Genomic DNA, 13,531 nt, shown 5'->3' with positions numbered 1-13,531 from the left:
TTAATAATATTGAGAAATTAAATCACTAAAGTTAAAATATTTTAATTAAATTTTAAAATGTTAAAAATAAAGTATAAAAAATTAAAAAAATTTATTAAAAATTTAAACCGATCAAATCAATTCGAATCAAACTGAATTATACCGATTTGATTTATAATTAAAATCAATTTGATTTGATTTTTATAAATATTAAAATTTTAATTTTTAATTTATTCTGATCAATTTGATTTTAAACTCAACCAATCGAATTTCACTCTTTAATAACATAGTGATGATCATGCAATTTTCTATCTTTGAAGAAAATGAAAAAAAAAAAAAGAAAAATGATTTTTAACAAGATTGTAGTATAGATGTAAATATAGGGTTTGGATGATAATTAAAAAAAGAAAAAAATAATAATACTACGTGGAGGAAAAAATACAGCGAGGACGGGATTGAATGTTATTGATATTATTATTAAAATGATTGAGAGGGATGATTAGGGTTTTTTTTTAATTATAGATTAGGGTTTTAATTAAGAAAAATATTTTGACGAAAAGAGTCATATAGAAGAAATTATTTTATTTTTACTTTAGTAAATATAATTTTTTTTAGTATTTACAAATATATAATTATTATTTATTAATAAATTTTTTGAAAAAATATATTATTTTATTTTTTAAAAGACAAATTTAAATTTTATATTAAAAATCTGGATTAATTGAATTCAAGACTTAATTTTGACTAAAGTTAAATATCGGGGCAAAAATAGAATTCCATCTTTTCTATTTTAAAAGAGAAGGACTTCCAAAGCAAGCCTAGTCAGAGTTAGCCAGTCAGATGTTGACATGATATGGACAATAGGGGGTATTTTAGTAACTTAACCTATAACAAAAATTTCTCCGTTAAATACGCTCACGCGGGGAAGGCTATCGTCATACGCCGGCGGGCTAGCATCATGCGAAAATCACAAGGCCCAACTGAAAATATTCGGAGTTTTTTCTTTTAATTACAGACATTCAAATTTATTTCTCTTGCTTTGTTAGATAATTTTGATTCTAAACTTTTCTAAATTTCTAGTGTTCATTATTGTTAAATTAAAGATTAAGATTGTTTTTAAAATTAACATATATAATATTTTAATACCTATTAAATTTTATTGTACTATTAACAATAATTAATTATTATTATTATAAAAAGAATGTAATCTATAATTTTATATCAAATAAAAAAATAAATCTAGTTTTTAAAGCATAACTATCATACAAAGCAACTTTTAAAAATAAAAAAAGGTGAACCATAATTAATAGTTTATTTATTTTTAATGGCTTTCCAAATTATAAACAAATGGGAATCTCAAAAGATGGTAATTGTCTCTACGCATTTGACCTCTTCTTTGTTTTTAGGAGGTTTGTTCGTTAAACCTCTCATCCTATCCATATAAATATACATTCTCCTCCGTTAAACCCTCTCGATTTCATCGTTCTCTCCTCAACTGTTAACTATCCCATTTCTCATCTTTTCCTCTTTTTCTCCGTTGCCAATTTCCCCCCCTCTCTTTCTTTCTCTCTTTCATGCGTCTCTGAGTTCTTTCCATTTAATTTTCTTTGAAAGAATGAAGCTATCTAATGGGGAAACCAATGATTCTGTCGAGGGGAACCTACCCAAGAATGGAGCTGATGATGGCACAAATATAAAAGGGAAAGATGAAGAAGAGATTCCGATAAGATTGGATTCGGAAAACAAACCCGATGATCAAGGAGAACTGGAACAATGCTCCGAAAATGAGATCAAGGACGGACAAATAGCAGATAACGAAGACTCCACTGCCGAAATACCAGAAAATATTCAAATTCTCTCGCCCGATACTCACATGCCTGAGATATCGGATAATACTGAAATCTCGCCCCAAAGCAGTCACGTGCAAAATGAGGAAAAAATAGCCGTTACAAGCGACGGTCATCTACAAATAATCAAACCTCTGTCTCAACTCCCAAAGCCAGAGGCACCACCAGGGCTGGCACCTTCTCCGACGCCTAAAGAGGACGGAGTTGTTTTAAATCGGTCGAAATCGTTATCGGAGAGTTTAGCAGTCGATATGCCGTCGATCGGGAAATTCATTAAAGAGAGAAGCAATAGCTTATCCGCGTCGATTGCGAATCGATTATCATCTCTGAGAAATGGCAGCAACAGCCATGAAGATGACGAGGAGACTAAAAATAAGATGAAGACTGGGGACTCGGATGTTACGGAATTCAACATATCGGGGCTCAAAGTCATAGTGAGGCTTAAAAACGAGGACGAATTTAAGGGACGGATAAGCTTCTTCTCGAGGTCAAATTGCAGGGATTGTACGGCAGTCCGATCATTTTTCAGGCAGAAAGGATTGAAATTCGTAGAGATTAACATCGATGTGTTCCCTCAGAGAGAACAGGAGCTTATAGAGAGAACAGGGAGCTCACAGGTTCCCCAAATTTTCTTCAACGACAAGCTATTTGGGGGATTAGTAGCATTGAATTCCTTGAGGAACAGTGGAATTTTCGACCAGAGGTTGAAGGAGATGCTGGGAAGTAAATGCTCGGGTGATGCGCCGGCAGCTCCAGTGTACGGGTTTGATGATCCGGAGGAGGAATCGATGGACGAGATGGTGGAGATCGTAAGGGTTTTGAGACAAAGATTGCCTATTCAGGACCGTGTGATGAAGTTGAAGATTGTAAAGAATTGCTTTGCTGGGTCTCAGATGGTGGAAGTGCTGATACAACAATTGGACTGCGGCAGAAAGAAGGTACATGACTCGCTTCTTCCATACTCGTAACCATAGGTTCTTTATTCGTTTTTCACTTGTGTTGATACACCGGCGCTGATGGCCGTTAGCTTATTCTGCTAAATCCTTCATGATAATCATACTTCTTGCATGTGGGAAATTCTTGACGGAGAGAGGAGACAGAGGGAAAGGAAAATATAGCATAGAGAATACAAATTATTTTTTATTTATTAAAAATTATTTATTTATTTTCTTTTCACAACCACTTTTTCTTAAAGAATAAAAATCTTTAATTTATTGCATTATACTTTTTTTTCGAAACAACATTATACTGTTATATTCCCATATTTTTAATGTTCTAATTAATCGATTAGCGATACACGTTACTAATTTTATTTTCAATTTTATTAATTTTATCATTTAATTTATTTCAATCACTCTTAGCTTTAAGTTATAAAATTTAAAAAATAATTATGTTAGAAATTGTAAAACCAGCACAATTTATTTAAGCTTATACAAAAGTTCATTGTTTTATATTACAATTAAATTTTAATTAATAATATTTATTACATATATTATTGATTAAATTATATACTTAATAGAGTATATTTTTTATAAAAATAATTATATAAAAATTTGATGAATTAATGATTCAACTGTTAATAAGATTATAATACCGTCTAGTGCTTCGTGTTAAAACTTCGGGTGGAGAAAACATTAATGATGAGGAACACGCAGTTGGCATGATAACCACCTCGGTCGTTGAAAGATCGAAAATAAAGAAATAAGCGTGTAAAGGAGGATGCCATTGAGATGGGAAAACATAGGAAAATGCTTTTTTTTTTTTTTTCTTTTTTTTCTTTCATTTAATTTAAATTTAATATAGTATAAAAATGAATTTAATTAATTTTCAAATAAAATTTTATATTAAGAATTATTCAAATAATCAAATTATTATTATGAGATCGGGATATTCGAATCATTTCCTTCCAGTGAGTGGATCACCATACGTGTCAAAATGATCGTTCAGAAAATTAACAAGAGGAACAGAGTGGGACGCTACCCCGCAATGCCTTCGCCGTGATTAGGCAGACGCGCATTGGTTTTGACTTTTTTTGTGCCTTTCATTTCGTTGCTGCAATGCTGCGGTCCCAATTTCTGCTTTATTTCTTTGTCAATGGATAATAGTAAGCTAGTTGTTGGGGAAAATTATTATTATTATTAGCAATATAAGTTGAATTTTTACACAAAATTAAGTTTAATTATGTTTAATTAAATATTTCTATTTAGATTTTTATAAAATTAATTAAAATAACAAATAAATCATTTTAAAACAAAAAATTGTTAGATTCATATTATATAAGGTTGAAGTTATTGTAGCTTTATTCATTAGAAATAACATTTTTTTTTTGAAATTAAACATAATTTTTAATGTATAAATATACTGTACGTATATTATTCCTTAATGAAAAGAATTAGTGGTTTAATCATTGGACTGCTGAAATAATCTTAAATTTACAAGTCACTAATCAATGTCATCATGATAAGCGATACCACTAGTATTTACTGCAAATATAATGAAAACAAAATCTCATAAACACCAATGGTAATTTATTATAGTGTAATACAATACAATAGTGCGAGGACAAGGTTGAAGGTTCATCTGCTCCTCCCCTTATTCTTTTACTTGTTTTCTTTTCAAGTGTTGATTTGGTATCTGACTCTGATATGCACAGAAATTGACAAAAGACATTCTAAGTAAACTGACTTAACAGTCATTTATTTATTTATTTCACAAAAGAAAAGTTCTGATAATTCTTTTCTATTCAAGTTATATTTTCATATTTTATATTTTACAAATACATATTACTTACTTTCAAGTAAAAATACATTATAAAATTTAACCAATATTCATATTTCTCAAATTTTTTTATTAAATTTTTATATTTTTAGGTGCATAAATTGTTGATATCTGAGGATAATGATCTTTAAAATATGAATGAAAAATTCAATGCTAAAAGTAAGTGGTACAAGTAGGACATTTCACATATGTGATGCGAATGTGCTTTCCGCCGTTGTGTAAATAAACAGTCTTGAGATATTATTATTATTATTATTATTATTATTATGTTGACTGAATGAGGCATAATTTTATAAAAAATTATATTTGTGTACTTATTTTTAAAATTAAAATGACAAATATATTTATGTATATTAATTTTGTAAAAATTCAAAAAATTAATTTTGAATTAAATGAAAAATAAATCTATTATTTACCATTAATTTTTTAAAATAATTATTTAATAATATAAAATTAATATATTTATTGTTTCAAACAATTGCCAACGCAAAACGCAAAGAATTATTTCAAAAAGAAATTTATTCCCAAAAATAATAAATATATTAATATATTTTTATTAAATTATTATTTCAAAAAATATTAATGATGAACAATAGAGTAAAGTCATTGTTAATTTATTAATATAAGGTAAGATTTGTAACTTTTCAATTAATTCAAAAAATTAAATATTGGTATTTCTACAAAAACATAAATATAATTATTATTTATTAACAGAGTATAAAAAGAGTAAGATTACATTACCCAGACTCAAAATAAACCTCTATAATATATTATTATTATTGTTGTTATTTTTTATGTAATATAAAGGCAGGGTTCTATTTTTTCACTATTATTGTTGTTGATCCTTTGAAGTCATGCATAAATCGAGTATCTTTCTTCCTTGTATAGATGCTAATGAATTTTCATTTGCCATGCAATGTAGGCTGTTGAAATTGGCAAGCGGCTGGCAAGGAAGCACTTTATCCATCATGTCTTTGGGTATGAATATTTATACATGCGTTGAATATATTTATATACACGTAAATATGTGGCTTTTCCATATGGTAAGTTTGTTTAATTTTAACAGGGATAATGATTTTGAAGATGGAAACCACTTCTATCGTTTTCTTGAGCACCAACCATTCATTCCCAAATGCTACAACTTTCGAGGATCTACAAATGACAGTGAACCCAAGTCAGCAATAAAGATTGGCCAAAAGTTAAACAAAATAATGTCCGCAATACTTGAGTTCTATGCCTCCGATGACAGGTTTCATGTTGATTACGCTAGCATTAGCAGAAGTGAGGAATTCAGAAGGTAAATTATTGGTTGCTGTTGCCTCTGAATTTACCTATGTTGCTTTACGTCATCAATTTTTTATTCCAATCACATCTTCTCCAAATGAGTTTTTCACCTTTCCTCAATTCTCCTAGAAATGGGAAGGGTATTGAAATCCTTTAGTTAAGAGACTGGCTTCTTTATAATTCGTTTATGGCTTATGCTAGCACCTATTAAGTTCAGGTAGTTGTCTAGTTGGTAGGCATTCCATTGAAAGTGCACTGTGTTATTCTTTACTATCTGAGAAACCCAATTTGACAGAACCAAATTACATTTACATGAATTTGTCTAACTACACATGACAGCATGAAGTAAATGAGAGTACAGATTTTTAATTTTCTACCAGGAAATTATGTTTGCTGATCTTGTTAGCCTAACCAAACCAAACTAATCTTGTTCATTCAATTGAGAAAAGGCAATAGCTATCATTTATTTTGCTTTTTATTCAAAATCAGATCTAGTAGAACAGTGAGCACCTGCTATCTGTAATGTTGCATAATTTACGAGACAAACATAGTGGTAAGCTGTTTATGGACATTTTGTTCTTTAATAACTTGACTAAATTGCTGCAAAGAAAAGGCTTGATCAATTAAATCAAGGAATTATCATTTAAAGGCGGAAACTATTATCACCTTATGTTGTTTGACATTCTGACTGTAGAAAGAGATTGATGGCATAAGTATTAGGTCTAATTATGATAGAAGCAGAATATCATTGTTATGAAAGATAGATTTTCAATGTAAATTGAGGCTTCTTTTAGTTGCAAAGAGTACACTGTAAGTTAAGGTTTAACTATATATGGCAGTCTAATATAATGCAGAACTGCAGAGATGGACAGAAAAAATTGTTAGGTAATTAATTGATTATAAGAGGCGAAAATAATTTCTACATTTAACGCCATTGGTTAAGAATTCATTTTTCATTTTTATTTTCTTTGAATGTGGGTTCATTTTCTTTTCAGTTTGACATATAGATCATGGATTCGTGTCTAAAGATGTCTTGGTATTTTCATTATTTCTTTCATTTCATTGTTGGGCTGTCGAACCAATGTTTTTGTAGACATGATTTCTTTAAACTTATCAAAAAGTATGATAAATTGTCCCAGAACTGCTAGAAAGATGCATCAGGACAAATTCTGAAAAGTCCATATAGTACCATAAAGGTCCCACACTGCACTAGACTGCCAAATCATGTTTTCTTGCAGCCTTTGGCCAATGACACATATATCAGCATTAGGACATCTGCTCGTTGCTTTCCGTGCATGCTTGCACAAGGATTCTTTCTTTCTTTGAATTTAAAGATATAGTAGAATTGGCCATTAACTTTGAACATGTTTCTTTTTGAACGCTTCATATTATGAATATGTAATCTTCCTTTGAAAGGCAGCCCAAAAATAAAATGCCTCTTTTAATTTACTGCTCATTTTTTACTGGTTTATTGCTGCTAACTAATATTGTCACCAGCAGTTCCTATTATCATAGTTATTTCCTTCAAAAACCAAGATATTTCCTGCTTAAGCATTTAATCTTTGAATTAAATTGCAATTGAATCAGCTTCAGTACAACTCTTTAGACTGAAAAATAGACACCTATTCCCGTTGTTACCTTTTCTGAGTTCACCTTTATTATGATCGTAGATATGTAAATTTGGTTGAAGATCTTCACAGGGTGGATCTACTGGAACTCTCAACAGATGAGAAACTGAGCTTCTTTCTGAACCTGTATAATGCCATGGCCATCCATGCTGTAATTAGATTGGGTTGCCCTGAAGGCGTAATTGATAGAAGTTCCTTCAATTCAGACTTCCAATACATTGTAGGAGGTTCTGCTTACTCGCTCAATACCATAAAGAATGGAATTCTCAGAAACAATCGAAGATCTCCTTACTCATTGGTCAAGCCGTTAGGTGCTGGAGACAAACGGCTGCAGGTAAATGGTTTTCAGTTTTTTCTTTTCGGGATAAATCCGAGGCCATTCAAATCATATATCTGCTAGTATGGTTATCAGTTATTGGCAGAATGAATGTGAAGTGACAAACACTTGGATGTCATTCTAGGCAATCCAGAGCATAAATAAGGAACTTGATAGTTCATCAAAACAAATGCAATGCCTAAATTACTTGTTTAAATTGCAAAGAAACGTATGCGATTATTTTAGAAGCCTAGGACTGCATAAATTATTATTAAACTGTTCTTGGATCAAATGGCAGATGGCTCTTCCTAAAGTGAATCCATTAATCCATTTTGGTCTCTGCAATGGGACAAGGTCAAGTCCCACAGTAAGGTTTTTCACAGCCCAAGGAGTTGAAGCTGAATTAAAATACGCTGCAAGGGAGTTCTTCCAAAGAAGTGGAATGGAAGTTGACTTGGAAAAGAGGACAGTCCATCTCACACGGATAATCAAGTGGTAAGTAATGAGTTCTCAACTTGAATGGTTCCATATAAGCAATGTCAACCTTTTTCTTCTGTCTTGGAACTCCAGACGTAAAAGTCCAGAAAAATAATATGTACAGTATCATTAGCTAAAAGTCCATTGCAGCATTTGATTTATGAAATTTGTATAATTGTGCAGGTTCAGCGTAGATTTTGGACAAGAGAGAGAAATTCTCAAGTGGAGTATCAACTACCTGGATGCAACTAAAGCGGGTCTTCTTACTCATCTTTTGGGAGATGGTGGCCCTGTCAACATTGTGTACCAAAACTATGATTGGTCTATCAATTCCTGAGGTGCCTACATTGTGCTGTTGTGGCACTATTTATTGAGAGGGAGAGAGAGTGAGCGTGGAACTGCATTGAATGTGAGTGAGAGATAGAGATAGAGTAAACGAGGAACTGCATTGTCCAGAGGCACCTTGTACATAATACCCAAAATTTGGAAGCAATCACCTGGGGATCTATTGAATCACAGGTATTATAAACTTTTTCTTTAATGATGTGCAAATGCAAAAAAAAAAAAAAAAAAAAAAAAGATTGGGTGTGGTTAGTCGAAAAGAGAAAAAGTGCCAAATTGACAAATTGTCTTGCGTTTTCCCCATTTCTCTTGTATTACAATTAGTTTGGGCTATGCACAGTTACTTAGGTTTGGAATTTAAAAAAAAAAAGAAGGGAAACGTACAGAACTAAAGAGAAACTGTTGCTGAACCCACCAAAGTTTTACTGTGTTTTAGTTCAGTTTTGATACTTTATCAATTCGAATTGTGTAAGAAACCGAAATAAATTCTAAATCGCGACTTAATTGGAATCTGAAGATAGATTTTTTTTTGTCAATCAAGCAATTTTTATTTAATCAATCAAAAAAATGAAAAATGTATGTACAAAGCCAACATGCAAATAAAACAGAATTAAAACCACAGACACTAGCAACAAATACCCTCAAACCCACACTCCCCAGTCAACTACATATGGACATTAATCCCAGTTTGACGCAAGACACAATCTTCTGTATCACTTTTTACCAACTTTTGGGACATCCCACTGGAAGATGACCTGATGAGTGATGACCTGGTTTCTTTCTGGCTGTATGTAATTTATTTTGAAGGCCACCCTTGTGCCAAAAGCAAGTGCACTCTTCCCTTCTACTCGTGATTTGGTATGTTGATAGAGCATTTTTGCATTATGCTTCTCCATGCTCTCCGACTAAAAAGTTAACTATTTTAGCTTTATTTTGGTATTTTATCAAGAATCGAACTCAAAACCATACGAGAAAAAAAAATTTAAATTGAACCCTAGTGAGACCAAGAAACATATTTTTTGATCAATCAAGCAATGACTCAACCAGAAAGAATGAAAAGTATATAAGCCAACATACAAATAAAATAGAGTTAAAACCACATACACCAACAACTATACCTTCCCCTCCTTTCCATCACACTTTCCATCCATCTATGGATCAAACTAAAAAGACAGATCTCCTTTCCCTAGTTTGTATGCAAATATCCCTTTGAAAGTATCCTAAGCTTAATTCACTATATGCCTTCAAGCTAGCTTGCTTCTAAATGGTTGTTGATCCCTTAGAAACTCAATTATCTTATCTTGCTTTTAGTAACCCAACTAGCCCCTATAGTTCGTTTACAGGTAACCAAATGCCATATTAATTTTCTCACGACAGCTTTATTCTAAGATAAGAGCTCTTTTATGCTCAAACCATTCTCACACTTGAATTTGCAAACACTGTCCCAAGCTAAACTTGTGAGATCCGGCTCCTCCTCCCATATCGGCAAAAATACGAAAAATCAAATTTTATATAATAGTTAGTACGAAACTATTAAATAATTTGGGTTAGTCATAAAAATTATGCAGAGTTAGTGCACGTGCAAGAAAAGAGCTAGTGTGAAATGAGATGGAGTCGCCCGAGGTACTAGCAAACCACAATATCCAAAGGTTCGGTCCTGACTTAGCAGCTCGAGATACTAGCGAACCACAATAACCAAGGATTCGATCCTAACTTAGCAATTGTATTCGATTCAGTTGCGACGAGGACGTCGCAAATTTAACAGAGAACTAGCACGAAACTATTAAATTACTTGGGTTAAGCAGGAGAGAATATGAGATCCAGCTGCTTGTTTCGCTGCAATTGTATCCGACGATGACGTTTATTTGGGTCAATTTGGACTGAACTGTTTCGACACTTCCACCTCTTCTACTTCTACGTTTAAGACTACCATTCCACAGAAAAATTTTATAACTTTTATCAATCTCTTCAATGAAAGCTTTTGGAAAAATGAACACATAACACTAATAAATATACATACATCTCAAAATTGAATTAACTAGTTGTATTGTCCCAACATGTGACAAGTGCTTAACAGTCCATCTTGTGATCCTTGAAGTTATCTTATCAACTTACCATTGACAGTGCTACTTAAGCCCAAGTATTTAACAGGCAGGCTCCTTTCCTTAAATCGTAAAAGCTCAAAGATCTATCCTTTAAAATAATTCTCCACACAAGTAAAGTACATAGCACACTTATCTTCATTAATCTACAGACCATAAAACTTTCAAAATCTATTAAAGCATTAGACAGGAACCCCACAGAAGCTAAATCTCCTTGGCCGAATTACAAGAGATGATTTAGTATAATCAATATGTAGCTTCTATGATATTTGAAAGAAGGGGCACATGTGCTTTCAAATACCTAAATAGGTAAGGGCGAGTAGTAAAAAACCGACCGAATTGAATTATTTAAAAATTCGGTTTTGTTTTTTATTTATTTTAGTTCGATTCGATTTTAATTTCAAAAATTTCAGTTATTTTAATTCGATTCGATTTTGATAAAAAAATCAAAAAAATCAAATCAAACCGATTAGTGATAATAATATATTATTTTTAATAATATAGAGAGATTAGATCATATTAAAATTAAAATATTTCAATTAAATTTTAAAATAAGGTAAAAAATAAAAAAATTATTAAAAATTCAAACCGATCAAATCGATTCGATTCGCATTTCATAAATACCAAAATTTCAGTTTTTGATTTATTCGATTCAGTTTGATTTTAAACCGAACCAACCGAATTCTCACCCCAGTATGTAGGTACTCCATTGCCACAACAAAAAAGCAAAGGGAACATAAAGTCCCATTGCAGCCCTTTCTAATCAGGGAAAAATCCTTCCATACTGTGATTCACCATAGTAGTATACATTGGGGTTCTAACACATTGCATAGTCCAATTTATGAATTTGTTTGGGAAGTTCAACTCCAGAAGCATCTTTCTACAGTCTCAATTAACTGAATCATATGCCATTCTTAATTCTACTTTCATTGCACACCTGGGCCTGCCACTCCTCCTATGATAATTTTTAACCAACTCATGCGCTAGCAGAACATTATCTACAGTTCTTATTCTTGGAATGAATGTTGATTGGACATTGTCCATCCTGCTAGCCATAATCTTGGTGATCACTTTATATATGACATCCCTAATCTAAGGAAGAACTAGGCCGGTGTTATCACATGCTATGTTAAAACTCATAAAAACATTTTATTATTTATTGGTTATTTTTAAAATCACTTATAATTTTTTAAAAATATTTTAATTTATTGAGTATGCATTTTAAATAGTGAAGAAAGGACCATATTTAGAGATTAGATAAAACCACTTAATTGAAAAAACCTTTGGTTGCAAAATTTAATTTATTCTCTTAAAAATCCTCATTTGATATTATATGTGAATGTGAATATGACCGAAATGATACGCCGCGATTAGTCACTTTGCTAGGAAGAGAATGTGAGGAGGTTGGCGTTTATGACGGCCACTCTAATGCTCAAATCAGTAAACTGAAAAAAAAGCGAATGTAAAAAATTGCTTAGAATTCAAAAATAGTTGAGTAACAATGCGTATTTTTATCTTTGCGATCATTAGGTTTTATACTGTAAGAAGATAGAGTTAATTATCGCATCTTCTAGAAATCCGATTGGTACCAGCTAATTGTTAGGAGATTCTGTGATTACATGCGTAATAGAGATATATTGGATTGTATCTGCTAACAGTAACTTTATATGAAAATTCAATCTATACAGTAGAAGATAAGTTTTGATGAAGAATCGGGTGCTATGGTATTCGGGTCTTTCTTTCCATGGCTGGAACTGCGTATCAGCTTATCAGACCCTTATCACGTGGCATTGTTTTATGGTGATAGTTCACGGCCTATATTTAGGCAATTATTGTGTTAAATCAATATGCATGAAATTTTACTATTCATAATTCAAGCAAAGAAGAACTTCCCTTATATTTTTAATATTTTTCAACCTATAAATAAGTTTCAAAATTTCTTTTAAGGTTACCAATTAAATTCTTAAGCTTACTAATCTCAATTTCATGCACATTAAGGTGAGGTGTAAAATTTAAAATATCCAAGGGAGGGAGGAGAAAAAGAGTTACTATTGATCCTATAAGTAAAAAAAAGATGAAATAGAAAAGAATTAATTACATATTTAAAATAATAAAAATAATAAAAATAAAATCTAATTCCTAGTACAAGGCCTTTAGTCTCAAAACCCTTTGTAGATAGTCTTTAAAGATGCTTTCTTGGACTTTCAAAAGAAATTGGTCTCCAAGATCTCCTTGGGCTAGCCCATTGATCAACCAAGGGTAACAAGTGAGGAAAGGACAAGAAGAGCCGGCCTTAGAATGTAAGGAAAACCTTAACCTCCGTCTAGTTCCTATTTTAAGACAAAGCAACATTTTAGCAACACAAAAATAAAGATTAAAATAATAAATCATAGAATTAAAATTAAAAGTACACAAAAGGAATTGAAATTGCCCTGTCGAAAACAAGCATACCTGATCATAACAGACTTTGGCACCAAGTTTTAAAATTTTGGAAAAAATAATAAATTAATTTTTTAAAAATCTAAAATTGTACATGAATCAACTAAAATATAAAATTAAAACAATAGAAAAAGAAGCAACTCAAAAGTATCGGTAAAACTCGAGTTATAGCTCTCATAACATTATTGTTCCAGAAATTAGCAAATTCTAGACACTGATGCTATATGCCGTAGAGCACTTACTTAAAGATTTGGACATGAAAAGCTTACACAAGAAGAAATTTAGCTCATTTCTCAAACATGACTTTAGACTTGAGAATCACATGATTTGGTGAAAGGT

General features: G+C 31.5%; 1 protein-coding gene across 1 annotated transcript; it reads left to right on the top strand.

The window, feature by feature from the left end:
• The first annotated feature begins 1,352 nt into the window (after nt 1-1,352).
• LOC110619419 lies at nt 1,353-8,851 on the top strand. The gene is made up of 6 exons (XM_021762852.2): nt 1,353-2,764; nt 5,527-5,582; nt 5,671-5,901; nt 7,559-7,850; nt 8,131-8,327; nt 8,493-8,851. The coding sequence occupies exons 1-6, from the start codon at nt 1,595-1,597 to the stop codon at nt 8,644-8,646; spliced, it is 2,100 nt and encodes a 699-aa protein (XP_021618544.1). The 5' UTR covers nt 1,353-1,594; the 3' UTR covers nt 8,647-8,851.
• The last annotated feature ends 4,680 nt before the right edge of the window (nt 8,852-13,531 follow it).

The sequence above is a fragment of the Manihot esculenta genome, chromosome 7 (assembly GCF_001659605.2).
Source record: "Manihot esculenta cultivar AM560-2 chromosome 7, M.esculenta_v8, whole genome shotgun sequence".
In the NCBI taxonomy this organism is placed as follows: Eukaryota; Viridiplantae; Streptophyta; class Magnoliopsida; order Malpighiales; family Euphorbiaceae; genus Manihot; species Manihot esculenta.
Note: the sequence above shows the minus strand (reverse complement) of the source record. Positions and strands in the feature narration are given on the sequence as shown.

Coding starts and splice junctions, on each gene's coding strand:
- LOC110619419 (XM_021762852.2), top strand. CDS start 1,595: ATGAAGCTATCTAATGGGGAAACCAATGATTCTGTCGAGGGGAACCTA. Junction 5,902..7,558: donor AGAAGTGAGGAATTCAGAAG/GTAAATTATTGG, acceptor TTATGATCGTAG/ATATGTAAATTTGGTTGAAG. Junction 7,851..8,130: donor CTGGAGACAAACGGCTGCAG/GTAAATGGTTTT, acceptor ATCAAATGGCAG/ATGGCTCTTCCTAAAGTGAA.